The following is a 16,103-nucleotide window of genomic DNA, read 5'->3' on the forward strand; positions in this document are numbered from 1 at the left end:
CCGTAGGGTACACAGCTCTATCCCTCCACAAGTCCTAGAATAATTCAAATAGTACTTTGAATCAGAGAGTAATCAGAAGTCAATTTTCTCATGTTCAATCAAAATAAATGAAAATGAAAAAGAGTGTCTTGGGAACAGAGCTAAAGTAGACTAGGGCATCTTTTAAATCCATGGATTAAAAGCCTTGGTCGGGCTACCAGAAAAGAAAACTGGCAGAACAGTATATACACAGTTCAAAGAGCAGAGCCCTTTTATTCATCCTTCCTGTTCTCTATTCTTTTCCAGTTTTGGGCTGGAATTTTAAGGAGAGAATTTTGGCATTCAGGCCACATAACCGTCATCACAAGTCCCCTTGTACTTTTTCTACGTGTCACAAAGTAGAAGTCTCACATTCAGACCTGGGTTCTTCTAAGCTCTGATTAGGTATGGTACTGGACTTTTCCAAATAGCCTAAGGCCTCAAGAACATTTCCTTCCTTTCCAAGGCCAGAGAATGTATGGGACTTTTAAATAGTGAAAAATTTTAAACCAGGGGAAAGTGACATGTCAGTAGCTCAAAGTGACTCAGATGATGAATGTGAATTTGTTCTGGCAAGAATTATTTTCCAGTGAACAAGGACAGCCAGCTAGGCTGACCAGGGTATCCACCAAACATATGGCAGCCAAGATCCCTAGATCCACTGAGAAGGGCAATGTCAGCTCAAAGATAAATAATTGAGAAAACATATTAACAATATATTACTAACATTAATCATAGTATGAAAATGAAAAGTAAAAATATAATACCAATTGCAACACTTTTCAAATTGAAATACCCAGAAGAAAAATGAGGAAAGAGAACTATTCTCCTTTGCCAACTGAGGTGCAGACTGAGCTGGGGAAGGGGGCGGTGGTGAAGGCCAGCATGATGTTACATAAAACTAATCACATTCCCTACACTGCAGCTTATAGAAGCTAAGGAAGCAGAAAAAGACCTGGATGAAAAACAGGCCACACTCCTCACTCAGAATATTTATTAGACACTGCCCCATGAGGTTGTAGGAAAAGGACCTAGACTGCACCCCTTCTCCTTTCCTAAGCACCTTCGTGAACCAAGGATTCTAAAGGAATCAGATGATTCAAATAAGCCAGAATATATCTGGGTAGAATAGCCATTCATTTGCCACACCTGACATTACTACTATGTGTTTGCCAGAGAGGGAAGGAATCAGTCAAAGTGGTGGATGAACCAAATGAGGGGGAATGGGAAGGGCCCTTCTTTTTCTTAGTGTGGGCTAAGAAGGGTTGGAATGAAGGGTATTTTAAAAAGGAGATAAGAGGATAGGCAGGAGGCAAAGTTAAGTCAGGGGCTGGGTTTATCCGGATCATACAGCATTGTAGAAAGAACCAGGATAGCAACTGAAGTTCTCGGGCTAGAACAGGAAGTTGAGGACTCAGCACCTAGAGGGAGGAAAAGGTTTCTCTTCCAACCCTACTGTAATAGATACTAAGGCCCTTTCCCTTCAGAGAATTCAGAATGGTCTGTCTAAAGGCAAGAGAGCAAGGGACAGATCTACAGTTCTGGCTGAGGCTAAGTTTCTCCCCATTCCCAAAGTCCCTGTACAAGAGAAGTATAGAAATAGAGTCCCAGGACTCTGCCCCTACTCCCCAGATCCAAGAGAGGGAGTAGAGACAAGGCACGAAGACCCTGGAAGTAAAAGTGAACATCAATGTGGACATGTATAACGTTATTTTGGGAGAGGGAAGAAGGTGCTTCCCCCAAAGGGATACCTTCCTTCACCTGGCTTGTAGATGGGTCTTTACTAGCAGCAGAAACCACGAGCAGGGCTCACAGAAATGGCCTGTGAAACAGATCCTACTCCTAGAAAGTCAGAGGAAAAGCCTCAGCCAGTATGGCACAATCTTGAATGGGACTATGGAGGGCTGTGGGCAAACCGCTCCTGCAGATGACACTCCTGTCTCTCTCGGTTCCCAATGGTTCTGTTGACTCCAGATGTTTCCCATGGCTGGGACTCAGGGAGGAAAACATGTTTGTCTCACATGATCAGACACTGTTCACCACTGGCACCTGGTGGGCCTGAGAGATTGAGGGCATCCAAGTCAAAGTTGAGGCCAGGAGGCTGGAGAAGAGATGAAGGAACTCAGATAATTGCTCACTTTTCAGGCTGGAGTTTCTGAAGGTCCATCTCCAGCAGCTGTAATTATTACTTTAGGTAGAATCACCAGAGTTGTTGAAATGGGGACTCAGATTAAAATCTAGAAGATATACTCACCATCTCCCCAGCCAGTTCTTTTGGAGGATGACCCAAATCCTGTAGCTAGAAAATAGAAAATATAAGATAAAAAAAAAAAATCCCAGAAAATAACAGAGGAGCTTGACAAGGAATCTGGTTAGTAATCTCTCTGATTTCTTCTGACCATGCAATATGGACTCTCTTGTGCTCCCTCCTCCACCCAGGTTTGGCAGTATAGTATATCCTTCCTAGGTAACTTCTTCACTAAACACCCAAGCAGATAGTATGAGTGAGCAGATGGCAAGAGAAAGCCTTACCTGCTGCATAAGATCTAGCACCGTCTCAAAACGGGCCTTTTGAGTGGTCTCACTGTCTGTAGGTGTCTCTGCCTCAAATTGTTCACATATTTTTCCCATGACACTGTGCTGTTCCTGATATTTTTCAAACTGCTCAGGAGGCAGAGATTCCCGGTGACTCTGCAACCACTCTGGATACTAAGGAAAGAGAATGGATAGGGAAGAATTAAATGCACAATGGGTGGGGAAGGGGAATGAGAATACTTAAAATGTGAAGGAAAGGAGAAAGAAAAACTAAATAAACAAGTTCATCATGAGAAATAGCACTGACTCCAATCAGATCATCTGGCTGTACTAACATTTATTATCATAGATGTTAGCAAACTTTCTGTAAAGGGCTAGGTAATAAATATTTAGGTCTAGAGGGTCCTATATGGTCTCTATTGTATATTCTTCTTTATTGTTGTTTTAACAACCTTTAAGGGCTGGGGATATAGCTCAGTTGGTAGAGTGCTTGCCTCACTTGCACAAGGTCCCCAGCACCACAAAAAAACAAAAACAAAAACAAAAATTTTAAAAGTGTAAAAACCGGGGCTGTGATTGTGGCTCAGAGGTACAGCGCTTGCCTAGCATGTGTGAGGCACTGGGTTAGATCCTTGGCACCACATAAATCTAAAATAAAGCATTGTGTCCACCTATAACTAAAAAATAAATATTAAAAAAAAAGTGTAAAAGCCATGCTTAGCTTGACTATTGGACTTAGGCCAAACAAACCCTTGTCTCTTGACTGCTATACTATTCATTTCGTATTTAGCCACATGTTGCTCATGTCATCTCTCTGGGTAAAATTATAAGCTCTTTGATGGAAGGGATCATCATTTGAACTCTTGTTAAATTGTTCATAATAGAAAGCCAGTGAATACTTGTTGGATAAATGAAGTAAGAAATACAAGAAGGGTTTGATCAGACAATCCCAAAGTCTTGAAGCGTTTATGGAAAATGATAGCTGAAGGACTTCTCCTTCTACCACAGAGATTCTCAGTGTAGTGGGTTTATTGCTCAGAGATATTACACCCCCCAACTCTTCCCACCACCACAAAATAAGCAAAGAATGAACAAAAAGATGGACTTGTACACTCATTATTGTCACGGTAGGTTTGGAGCAAAGCAATCCATATGAGTTGATAAGATGGAGAGTGAGAAGAAAAGGATCAAGTGGCACAAACCTTTTCTGTGATCTCCTTCAGTGACGGGTACAACACATCCTTGGATAGTAGGTTTTGCATAATACTCTGCATGATGGGGAGGATGTTCCCTTCCCCATCCCCTTCATCCATGCCCAGACCCTCCATGGCCTTGGTCAGCTCCTCTTCTGACATGCCCGAGTTCTAGTCAGGACAAGAGAGAAGTGAACAGGTATACTGCCTTTCTGGGATGCTACCACTCTTTCAGGTGGGAAAGAACAATCTAAACTTGCCTGTAACAAAATAGTGAGGCAAGGATAGACTTGGAAGATATCCAGGAGCATGTCTTTACAGCCTGCTAGTGAAGGGTTTGAAAGTGGGCCCCTTGTGATCTCCTACCCATTCCCCACTAACCTGAAGATCAGTGGCATTTTTGGCTAGGCCACTTAATGTCTCCTTTAGACAAGAAGTAAATTCTTGTTGGGAAGTTGCATCACTGCCTAGAAGAGATCAAAACAACCAGGATCATTTAAGATTTTAATTGACTGCTTGACTATATTACTTTGTTTCCAGCTTGGATATGATGAAGCATGTAAATAACTATTGCTTCAAATCTCTGAATACTCTATTATCTTCATAGCCATTTCTTAAATCTACATGGATTGTATATCAGTTTATTCTCCACAGTAACATCTACAATAACACTGCATCCTTTACAATGGTCAGTTTTGGATAATATTTTTTATTATTTTATAACATCTCATTCCTTTCCTTAAACTTGGTTCTCATATTTCCTCCTAATGCCTCGCTCCATTCCATGGCTGTAACATTATGATTGATTCAATTTTACTGAGAATCCTGGTGTTCTCAAGCAATAAAGACTTACTAGGTCTGTCTAGATATTTCCCTTTGTCTTAGATCTCCTCCTTACCCACTCTTCCAGCAGCCTCTGAGAGCTTTTGGAACTGCTCCACCAGGTGGGGCTCTTCCTCAGCCAACTCCTTCATTGCCTTCTCGAACTCTGCAGTGGCTTGGGAAGCCAGCTCGCTGTCGAATAGTTCCTGGAAAAACTTCTCTTGGGAGGCGAAGAGGGCATCCTGCAGGGGAGGGTGGTCAAAATGCATCCTTTGTGGCAAGCACTACCGGCACTCTACCAATAGAAGACAAGTAGTAGCTCCAGGAAATGTAGGACCTCCCTCCTACCAACCTCCACTGGACATTCTATCTACCTCTCCTCATTAGTACAGCAAGAAAGGCTTCTGGCCATTGAGGGAAAGGTATAAAGTGGCATCAATCAATCCAACCACTTAAACTCTTTTCTCAAGGAACATCCTTGAGATACTTCCACTCAACCTTGGGTCCCTGTTTTACAAGGACCAAGGCCTGCAAGAGCACTCAGCAGTGTGAGGCCAAAGCACCCTTCCACCCTCCCCTCTGGCCCACAGGGGCCTGCCCCACCTCTGCTCAGAGCTGCATGCCCATCCCCTCCCTCTCCCTTAAGGGGGTGGAATTTATACTTTGGCAGTGTCTCCTGGCGATCTCTTCTGGGGCCCTGAAGCATCGGGGGCCGTGGTGGTAGGAGGGGGTGCTGGGGAGGGTTTGGCTTTATCGAAATCATCAAGAGCACCTTCAGAGACAAGAGACATGGTGTGTGTGTTGGGGATGGATGAAGATGCAAGGCTGGGTGTTTTATGGGCAAAGCATTGGGAAAATGATGTTCTAAAGTGTGAACTTTCTTCAAGTTTTCTCCTTTTTTGGAGTCTCTCCTTTCTAGCCCACTGATCAATAAGCCTTCCAATTCTCTCAGTATTACCAAATTTATTGTAATCAAATGGAAAGAAATTCCTATGGTGGAACAAGTGTCCATCTCAGAACTGGGAGGAGAAAGTTAAAAGAAGTTCTGCAGCAATACTTCCACCCCTACACACTAATAATTTTCTAGAAATTACATATAAATATCCAACAAAAGCAGAGGACACAAATGTCCTTATCCTCCTGAACTCACTTTGGAGCCTTAAAGTGGGAATAATCTTTGGCAAGACTGCACAAGATGTCCCACCCAGATTTCCATTGGTCCTGATGCTGGTACAAATTGAGGGACTCCATGCACTTTATGGGAGGGCATTAAACTCTCTTATGTTATTCTTCAATATAGTTCTCCCACAACAAGCTCCTAGAGTTCCCTTTGGTCTCATCTCTCCAGATAACTCTGCCAATTCAGAGTCACTTGGCACTCCTCACTGTTTCTGTTCGTTTTTCTGCCTGCTCACATCTCTGTGACTGAGCAAGAGATTAAAAAAAAAATTCACCTCTGTCCTAAAGAGCCTGTGTTGTCACCACCACTCTGTTTGCCAGGCCTAGGGAAAGGGCACTAGCCCCACTCTGGGCAGAAAACCAACAGAGGAGTGGAGGAAAAGCTAAGAAAGAAAAGAACATCCACTGTCTTTCAGGAGGATGAACAGTCCATCTTCATTTTCTCGAAATAATGGAAAAGGAGTTTACTTGAACTGCAAGATGAAAGAATTATGGGAGCTTGTAAAAGACAGGGGAAAGGACTGGGAAGGAAAAAAAGATGTGTCTTATGTTAAGAGGAGGCACAGAAGGACGCCCTATGGGCTTAAGAGTTAATGTATGTAAACCGTGAGTCTCCGGTTCGCTGCCCACCGAGGACCAAAAGCTGCTACTGGCCTACGGGAGTTACACTTCAAGAATTTACTAACCTGATGCAAGGGGGTTTGAAGGGGGCTCGCAAATACGGTTTTACAGGGCACCGTTTCTCCCGGCAGGGAGATCAATGATCTGGGCAGCTGAGGGGCCCAAGGTGAACTCCCCAGCTCCCACCGCGGAGGAGGGACAGGGTGACCCAGAGATGTTCTTAAGGGTCGCAGCCAGACCTTCGCCCCCGCCAATCACGTAAGATACTTTCCTGCTCCACCCCAAATATCTCTGGGTCACTCCCCTGAATGGGTCCTCAAAACTGCCTCCTTTGGGCCTTTCCCATCACAGGCTCTTACTTTCCAGAAGCTCCTCCAATTCCCGGTCCGCTTCGGCCCCAACACCACAGTCTTCCGGAGCGGCCGCCATCTTTTTGCCTCTGACTTGCCGTAGGAGGCTGGACTCCGGCAGCTATAGCGTGCCCGCCCCCTAGCTCCCGCCCACTCTGCCTCATACAGCCAATGGGATCATTGGTCTTTGGGGGAACCGCCATTTTTAAAGGGACGGGGAGAGGTGTGATTTTGTTTTTGGTTTGTGTGTCTGTTTCGCCTGGAGATCTTCCTGTTATCTTCTAACCGTTTTTTTCCTGGCTTGTACTCTTTTCACTTAACTTCTCACTTTACCTAGAGAAGCTCTTTCATTATTCCTTCCTGAGCTTTGGATAGCCCACATTGAGACAAATTGCCTACAAAACCCCAGATCTATTCATATATAACTGAGAAGGTAATGATGGTGCATATCATACTATTCCCCCCACCCCGACATTTTGGGTGCCAGGGATTAAACCCAGGGCCTTGAAGAAGGTGCCAAGCAAGCCCTTTACCACTGAGCTATGCCCCAGCCACTCCCCCCTTTAGTTGATGTTGGGGATCAAACCCAGGAATGCTTTAACACTGAGCAACATCCCCTGTACTTTTAATTTTTAATTTGTTAGGTTTTATTTTATTTTATTTTTTTAAAGAGAGAGGGAGAGAGAGAGAGAGAGAGAGAGAATTTTTTTTTTTTTAAAAATATTTATCTCTTAGTTTTCGGCGGACACAACATCTTTGTATGTGGTGCTGAGGATCGAACCCGGGGGGCACGTATGCCAGGCGGGCGCGCTACCGCTTGAGCCACATCCCCAGCCCTTGTTAGTTTTTTTTAATATTTATTTTTTAGTTGTACATGGACACAATAGCTTTATTTTATTTGTTTATTTTTATGTAACGCTGAAAATCAAACCCAGGGCTTCACACGTGCTAGTCGAGCGCTCTACCCCTGAGCCACAACCCCAGCCCATAATTGTTAATTTTTTTGATTGCTTATTTTGAGACAGGGTCTTGCTAACTTGTTTAGGGCCTCACAAAATTGCTGAGGCCGAACTCGAACTTGGATTCTCTTGTCTCAGCCTCCGGAGTCGCTGGGATTATAAGTGTGCAATATCAGTTCGGCCATGTCCTCTCATCCCACTTATTTTCTTCAGTATTTCATTCAAATGTTATCTCGGACTTTGAACAGGGAATGGTGGTGCACCCCTGTAATCCCAGCGACTCTGGAAGCTGAGACAAAAGAATCACAAATTCCAATTTAGCGAGACCCTGTCTCAAAACGAACAAATGAAAAACAGCCCACCGTGGTGGTGCATGCCTGTTAATCCCAGCAACTGGCTGGGAGGCTGAGGCCAGAGGATCACAAATTAAAAGCCAGCCTCAACAGTTTAGGGAAGCCCTAAGCAATTTAGTGAGACCTTGTCTCAAAGTAAAAAATAAAAGCTGAATAAAATTGCAACCTCTGTCCCTCCCCAACTCACATTTTCCATCTTCACTTCTTTTTCTAACACTGAACACTATCTGACACACTTTAGATTTATTTACCTTGTTTATTATTCTCCTTCTCTGCCTCCCAGCCCCCAGTGGAATTTTAAACATGGCCAAATAAAGGATTTTAGCCGTTACCATAGTTGCTGTGTATCTCCAGCTCCTAGGCTAGGGCTTAAAAGTTGGTAGGCACTCATTGGTTACTCTTTTCTCACAGGCTCCTGTCAGGCACATTTCTCTGCCGAATCTGCTGGATATCTCTCATTTCCTATTCTCTATCAGAACTGTTAAACTATAGGTCATAACGCCAGGAGCTTAGAACTCAATGTAAGAAAAAGTGAATCTGGGACCTTGGACTGAGCAAAGGGCAATTGGAAATATACTAGTATGATTCTTTCTTTGCACTATTTTTTAAAATTGATTCTGCTTTTTCTATGTTTACTATTGATACTCCTAACATCTCCTCTCAGTATTCACCTTCTGGCTGCTTTTCTGGGTTTTTGTTTTTGGTGTATTGGGGATTGAACATAGAGGCACGTACACTGAGCTACATCTCCAGCCCTTTTTATTTTTGAGACATATTCAAAACTGTTTATATATACACAAAAAGTTTCTGAACACATCCCAGTTTCTCACAAGTTTGAGGCCAGCCTCAACAATTTATTTGACCTTGTCTCAAATAAATAAAAAAAAGAACAGTGATGTATGTTAGTAGTAAAATGCCTATGGGTTAAGCCCTTAGTGTTTTTTATTAATAATTTATTTTCTGATTATAGGTGGACACAGTATATTTTTATGTGGTACTGAGGATCAAACACAGTACCTCATGCATGGCACTCTACCTCTGAGCCACAACCCCAGCCCCAAATACTTAGTATTTTTTTTAAAAAAAGCTTGGGGGTACTAGGGCTGTGGCTCAGTGGTAGAGTGTTCACCTACCATGTACAAGGCCTTGGGTTCAAGCCTCAGCACCACATAAAAATAAAAAAAGCTTCTGAAAGGACATAAATAGCTAATAACAGTGGTTACCTGAGGCTGGAGTTGTAGCTTAGTGGTGGAGCACTTATATCGCATGTGTGAGGCACTGGGTTCAATCCTAAGTACCACATAAAAATAAATAAAATAAAGATATTGTGTCTATCTACATCTAAAAACATTTAAAAGAAACAAAAAAAAATAATGGTTACCTGTTTTGGGAAAGGTGTTAGGACCTGGGTGGCACAGGGAAAGCATATGAGTAAGACTTGTCACAGGATTCACTGACATTTTTAACTATATGAATATATTGTTTTTACTAAAAGCATGAATTTCAAATGCAATATATATATATATATTAAAGGCCTGGTACATCATTCTATCTAATTTCTACAAGCAAAACATTATACTGCCAATATAATCATTGTAATATACAGTGTACTACATACTAATTAATCATAAGTGTATATTGCAGGAAAATATTTAGAATGGTGCTAAGATATGTGGTGGGTGCCCAACAAATATTGGCTATAATTAGCAGTAGATGGAAGATGACAGAAATGAAATAGGGGCTAGGCCCAGTGGCACATGCCTGTAATTCCAGTGACTCAGGAGGATGACCCAGGAGGATCCCAAGTTCAATTTAGCCTAGATGATGTGTCAAAATAAAAAATAAAAAGGTCTGGGAATATGGTTAAGTGATTAACCATATTAAAGTGGTTAAGTGATCCTGGGTTCAACTTCTGACATCAAAAAACAAAATAAATAAGGAATAGGAAGCTACTTGCTTTCTACCACTCTCACAGCAGTTTAGGTCTATGCCTCACACATACCCTATGAAAAATGTTTTCCCATAATAGTGGTATTTATTACTTTGGTAATTAAAAAAAAATATTAGAAGAAAATACATCTGCTTTGATGTGGTGGTGCATGTGTGAAATCTCAGTGACTTGGAAGACTGAGGCAAGAGGATCACAAATTTGAATTCAGCCTCAGCAATTTAGCAAGACCTGTCTCAAAATGGAAAAGAAAAAGGGCTGGAATGTAGCTCAGTGGTAAAAGTTCTCAGAGTTTGGTGGGACAGCTACAGGATATGAACAGGAGCACGAAAATGTTCAAGAAATAAATGGCAATCCAAGAAGCTATTGTAGAAATTTATTTAGTGTGAGAAAACAAAAAAAATGAATACAATGGTTGTAAAGGACAAATCAATGGAAAGTGGTGTGCATTTCTGAAAGCCAAATGATTTCTTCTTAGACTTCACGTTTCTGAGCACAGAGGGTGCCTGCCTAGGAATATAATGCCCAAGGAAAATGGGGAAATATCTAAGAGTTTGGTGTGGCTGAGAAAAACTGGTATCTTATTCATTACATCTTGCTCCTTTATAGCAGAAAGGAAACAAAGGTGGTGGGGAGGAGAGGAATAAATATTGAAAGAATTTACTAAAAAAATATCCGTCACAGGTTTTCATTTGTTCTTTAAAAGATCTAAGCTGGAAAGGCAAGGCCAACTGTGATGACAACTATGACCACCTTGAGGAAAGGAGAGGTCCTCATGAACAATGAAGTCAAGTTTTGATATTCTTTGATAGAAGAGAAAAGGAGATATCAATAATCTGAAGGGTGGCTGTAGGAGAAGGGTACAGAGACTTCAAAGACTAATTCTTTGAAGGAAGAATATGTTATTGACTCCTCTGCTTCCCACACAAATGGGGCCTTAGCGAAACTGAAGAGGACTGATCCTTATACCAATCACATCTTTGCCAATCTCTGTCACCTGTAAATGAGGAAACAGAAGACCAAGTTAAGAGATCTGTGAGGTTGAGAACCTAGTACTTATTCCCTATACTCCGCAATAAACACAGTAGATGGGTGTTTGTTTCTGAGAGATGGAGCAGTGGGGAGAAACTAGTTTTCTCTAGTAGCATTGCTTCAAGGAGCTGACGCAAATACAAGAGGAGAAAAGAACCTCCATGTTTCTTTCTCTTTCCCCTCCCCTCAATATCCTAGATGCATATTTGAAGCAGCACTTACTGTAGTAACCCTGCATATTTGACCCTTGAACTCAGGGGAATAGCAGGCCCCACTGAGTGGACACTTCTCCACTGGCTTTCCACGGTAAATGGGTCGGTAAGATGCGGCACAAATGTCAAAGGGATTGTGCATGTCATAATTGAGCTGGTAGGCATCTGTGGGGTTCTTTTCACAGGCAGACAGGATTTTTCGGGTCTAGGAGAGTTCAGAAGGATTATTTTATTTAAGAGCACAGAAAACAGCACATAATAAATCAAATGATATTATCATGATTTTGTACAACTAACTGTACTACATGAATACAGGTCCCATCCTCTGTGTAGGATGTATATAAAGAGTTAACAATCACACATCATGTTTGATCAAGATTTCCTCTTCTCTGGGGATGGGGTTGTGGCTCAGCAGTAGAGCGCTTGCCTAGCAACTGAGAAGTGCTGGGTTTGATCCTTAGCACATTAAAAAAAAAAAAAAAAGATTTCTTCTCAATACCAAAGTATCCCCATGGATCTAAACCCAAAATCTTCCACCAAGTCTGGGGATTATCGGGGTTAGGCCCTAGAAAGGAATTAAAACTGGCTTTCATTTCCCAAGAAGAATTCTTTTTGGAGGGTACAAATAATAAAATGCGTATGTGAAGAACTAGTGGTTGAGATGGGACACCTGGAGCTTAAGACTGGGGTTGAGGGCAGTGCAGCTATTCTAAGTTACAGGTCACTCTCAAACCAGTGCCAAGTCTGAATAAATTCTGTGTTCTTTTTTTTTTTAATATTTATTTTTTAGTTTTAGGTAGATACAATATCTTTATTTCACATTTATGTGGTGCTGAGGATCAAACCCAGTGCCTCATACATGCTAGATGAGCAATCTACCACTGAGCCACAACCCCAGCCCGGCTGCAAATTATTACTTCAATTTCCAGGAACAACAACAACAAAAAGCACCAGTCAGTAAGAATAAACAAAGAATGATATAGTCTATTGGCTCCCCCCACCCCCGCTTTTTTTTTTTTTTTTTTTTTGGTATCAAGGATTGAACTCAGGGGCACTTAACCACTGAGTCATATCCCCAGCACTTTTTCTTTTTTCTTTTGAGACAGGGTCTCATTAAGTGGCTTAGGGCTTCACTAAGCTGCTGAAGCTGGTTTTGAACTTGTGATCCTCCTGCCTCAGCCTCCTGAGTTGTTGGAATTACAGGCATGTGCCACTGTACCTGGCCTGTTGGCCCTTTTTAATTGAATGTTGTTAAATATTCTATTTCAGAGGCAAGGGCCTTCTGTTTTCTCCATATAAGAGCAGATCTGCCTCCCTGTGATTACTGAAGGAATTCCCATTTACCTGTTGAGCCACCTCAGGCTTGGGACCAAGTTCTAGGAGACGGCGAGCAAAAGTGGCAGCAGTTTTGAAGTTCTTGAGCTTGAAGAAAAGGTTGAGGGCTGTACGCAGCACTAGGATCATGTGCACAGGCTGCAGGTTTGAGTGGGTGAAATAGGCTGCCATCTGGTGGACAGAAAGAGGAAAGATGGCTACAGTTGGGGTAGGTCATTTATAAAGTGATATGCAGGCATAAAAAAACCCAGAAGCCAACAGAACTGGCTATAAAACAAAGAGGCCTTTTCTCTACTAGAAATGGAAGACTTATGAGATGAGAAAGTACAGTAGAGAAATGGAGACTATTCCCACAAAATGGACCCCAATTACTCTTCCTCCCCAGAGCCAGATCTGCCTTTGGAACAGAAGAATTTAGCCTAATGGAGGGTGAAGGGGAGGACTCCCCTGCAGAAAACAGAGTTCTACAGATCTCACCTCACAGATGCGTTTCTGCTGGTCTAGACTTTCTTTGGGCAGCTTTTTCCTTTCTATCTCCATGGACAAGCCCACGATGTACTCACGACAAATGGTGATGAGCTGCTGGGCCTGGTGAGGTTGCAGAAGAAGGTCATGATACAGAAACAAGAATATGGCAGTGCCTAAGTCTGGGACAAGGGGTTAGAGGCCTCCTACCTCTGCAATTTCTTGTTTATTGTCCACAACAAGAAGTGGCACACTGAGAAGGATGGAACGGAATTTTTCCACAGCCTCCTCAAACTTGCCAACTGTGGTGAGCTGGTAGCACAGCTGCAAACGTTGGATGAGGTCATTAAGCTTTAGGCCCACAGCTGGCACGCCATTCTTCAGCCCGGCATCCTTCCTGGGAAAGGAAAAGTAGGGGGAAAAAAAGGAGAGTCAGCAGCCAACTAGGATTCAACTTCTTTTTCTGGCAAACAATCACAGCTACCCTACTGTGAAAGTAGCTAGGGAACTGGATGGCAGCAGGTGTAAATCTAACTCCTCAGAGTAAAAAGCCAATGATCTTTTCCTACTACAAAAACCTAGTTCGGGGACAATTCTGACTATGTCACTGAGGCTACAATCTGAAACCTCTACCCCAGCTTGGAAGATAGAAGCAAGGAGCAGGAAGCCTTACCAATTGCGATTAGGGTAGCCATACATGGAGGGCAAGCAGGGCAGAGCCTGATAGGTGGTACGACCTCGGGCATAGGTCTGTAGGAACAGTTGCTTGTAGGGACCAAATTGAATTACTCCTACCTGATCATGAAGGAGCTAGAACACAGAGAAAGGGAAAGAATCACAATTTAAGGCCTTACCCTTAAAAACTAATTGACCTTGGGCAAGGTAATTAACTATTTATTTATTTATGCATTACAATTCTTATACATCATTATATCATAATTTATCTATCTCTGATTATATATAAGGTATGTTGACACCAAATTCACATCTTCATACATATATTGTGTATAGTGATGAGGGTCTCCTTTCACTCTCCATGCTATTCCCCTTCTCCTTCCCATTCCCTCCCACCCCTATTCCCTAAGTAATTAACTTGTCTATACTCGTTTTCAGTAAAATATACTTAATTGTAAGGATCTACTTATTTAATAATATCTATCAATAATATCTATCATTTAGCATAGTGCTTTGCCCAGTGTACAGTGAAAAAATGTTAGTGATTGTTGCAGTTATTATTACTGTTATAACACACGGCTTAGTGTTCAAAACATACACCTGTTCAGGAAGGGATGCTGATCTCACTAATGTGAGCCAGAAAACAAGGTATAAAGGAGTGGAAATGGCTAGAAGGATCAACCTTATAAGATTACTAGGCCAGGAGGAAAGCAGGTAAGAGGAAGGTCTTAAAAGGCAAGTTCCTTAAGCAAGATCAAGAGCATTCATGATAAATACACACCTCTGTCTTTGTGAGTCAGATCATTGCCGTCTGGTTAAAAAAAAATGAGTCAACCTTCTCCCTGAGCCCCTGGGCTAAAGTATACTCAAGAGAAAAGGCCAAGGTTACTTTAAGAAGACTTACCCGCATGGCTGTTTCAAAAGAGCCTGCCAGGATGTGATCAACTGGAAGTTGAGAGTTATTGCACCAGATCTAACAAGAAGCAGAAAAGCCAATCCAAGTGAAATTTTGCCTTTTTTTTTTTTTTTCCGCAAATTATCCTCCTCCATATGTATTAAAAGAAAAGTATTTAGCTGGGTGCAGTGGCACGTGCCTATAATCCCAGTGACTCAGGAGGCTGAGGCAGGAGGATCATGAGTTCAAAGCCAGCCTCAGCAACTAAGCAAGGCCCTAGGCAAATCAGTTAGGCCCTGTCTCTAAATAAAATATAAAAAGGGCTGTGGATGTGGCTCAGTAGTTAAGCCCCCTGGGTTCAATCCCTGGTACAAAAAAAAAAAAAAAAAAAAAAAAAAAAAAAAAGTATCCAATACTTTCCCCACACTAATCCATTATTAACCATCACAGAAACACTCATCCCATGGGGCTGTGCTTTCCTTCTTACTTGAGTTGGGCTTGTTCCCTTAGTTGGGGGCACAAAGAACCCATCTTCAGCCCCACCACTTGCTCCAGGGGGTACATCCTAAAGGAAAAACAAAATGTTAAGTCATTTTTAAGCCATTCAAGCACTTCATTCTGTGAATCTAAAACACTTATTTCCTACCTCTATTGGTGAGAGGGAGTGGCATTTGTGGGAGGAGACCCCCATAATAGGAGTCATATCACCAGGAATGAAATGACATACCTACCAGAAGTCCCAATTTAGATTTTGAAAACTTGCTGCCCTTTTCATAAGCTGCTGCTGGCACAACCCTGATTATTCTTTCTCTTAAATGGGAGATAAGTATCAAATTAGAGATAGGCCCTTCCTCTTTGAGGACAAATGAAAGTGATAAGGCCACTAACTCAAAGACTCTCATTCTTCCTTCTTTCAAATGGAAGATAAGCATCAGATTAGGAGGCCCATCTAGACCCCTACCTTTTGGAGACCTCAGGGCAGGTGTGTGTAGGGGGGGGTGTGGTAAGGCCACTGGCTGCCACAGGGAGAAATGCAGAGGGTAAGAATTCCACATACCAGTTCAGGGGGGAGCTCCAGATCTTCTTCTACATCCCAGCCACCTCCTTCTTCCTGTCCTTTGCCAAGAGCATCATCCCCCAAACCTTCTGTAGCCTCCACAAACCCATCTGTAAGGAAAATCCAGATCAAAATAGATTTGGGTATTGGTATAATCTTAGCCAAAAGAAAGCAACATGTGGCCGGGCGCCTGTGAACCTAGAGGCTTGGGAAGCTGAGGCAGGAGGATTGCAAGTTCAAAGCCAGTCTCAGCAATGGCGAAGCACTTAGCAAATCAGTGAGACCCTGTCTCTAAATAAAATACAAAATATGGATGAGGATATGGCTCAGTGGCCGAGTTCAATCCCTGGTACCAAAAAAAAAAAAAAAAAAAAAGCAACATGATGGGATCCTAGCAGGCTCCATGGTTTGGAAGCCTAAAGAAGTGCTCCACAACTAGTCCCAATGCAGGGAG

At 42.4% G+C, this 16,103-nt stretch overlaps 2 protein-coding genes across 2 annotated transcripts in view; both read right to left on the reverse strand.

Annotated features, from left to right (window-relative positions):
• Positions 1-227: 227 nt before the first annotated feature.
• Positions 228-6,855, reverse strand: PEX19 (peroxisomal biogenesis factor 19). The gene is made up of 8 exons (XM_081305002.1): positions 6,728-6,855; positions 5,231-5,340; positions 4,645-4,810; positions 4,128-4,213; positions 3,756-3,917; positions 2,551-2,727; positions 2,273-2,317; positions 228-2,119 (listed from the first exon to the last, which is right to left on the reverse strand). The coding sequence occupies exons 1-8, from the start codon at positions 6,795-6,797 to the stop codon at positions 2,036-2,038; spliced, it is 900 nt and encodes a 299-aa protein (XP_081161128.1). The 5' UTR covers positions 6,798-6,855; the 3' UTR covers positions 228-2,035.
• A 3,486-nt stretch (positions 6,856-10,341) lies between these two features.
• The window catches only part of COPA (COPI coat complex subunit alpha), a 46,004-nt gene continuing 40,242 nt past the window's right edge, over positions 10,342-16,103 (reverse strand). The window contains exons 25-33 of the mRNA XM_081306519.1: positions 15,650-15,759; positions 15,080-15,157; positions 14,602-14,670; positions 13,696-13,832; positions 13,233-13,419; positions 13,035-13,145; positions 12,567-12,728; positions 11,233-11,427; positions 10,342-10,975 (exon numbers count right to left, since the gene is read on the reverse strand). Coding sequence (XP_081162645.1) covers positions 10,916-10,975; positions 11,233-11,427; positions 12,567-12,728; positions 13,035-13,145; positions 13,233-13,419; positions 13,696-13,832; positions 14,602-14,670; positions 15,080-15,157; positions 15,650-15,759 — 1,109 coding nt within the window. The 3' untranslated portion in view covers positions 10,342-10,915. The remainder of the gene's footprint in view (positions 10,976-11,232; positions 11,428-12,566; positions 12,729-13,034; positions 13,146-13,232; positions 13,420-13,695; positions 13,833-14,601; positions 14,671-15,079; positions 15,158-15,649; positions 15,760-16,103) is intronic.

The sequence above is a fragment of the Spermophilus citellus genome, assembly GCF_964194105.1.
Source record: "Spermophilus citellus genome assembly, chromosome: 9".
In the NCBI taxonomy this organism is placed as follows: Eukaryota; Metazoa; Chordata; class Mammalia; order Rodentia; family Sciuridae; genus Spermophilus; species Spermophilus citellus.

Coding starts and splice junctions, on each gene's coding strand:
- PEX19 (XM_081305002.1), bottom strand. CDS start 6,797: ATGGCGGCCGCTCCGGAAGACTGTGGTGTTGGGGCCGAAGCGGACCGG. Junction 4,811..5,230: donor CGCCAGGAGACACTGCCAAA/GTATAAATTCCA, acceptor CCTCCCCTGCAG/GATGCCCTCTTCGCCTCCCA. Junction 2,728..3,755: donor TGAAGGAGATCACAGAAAAG/GTTTGTGCCACT, acceptor CTCTTTCCTTAG/TATCCAGAGTGGTTGCAGAG.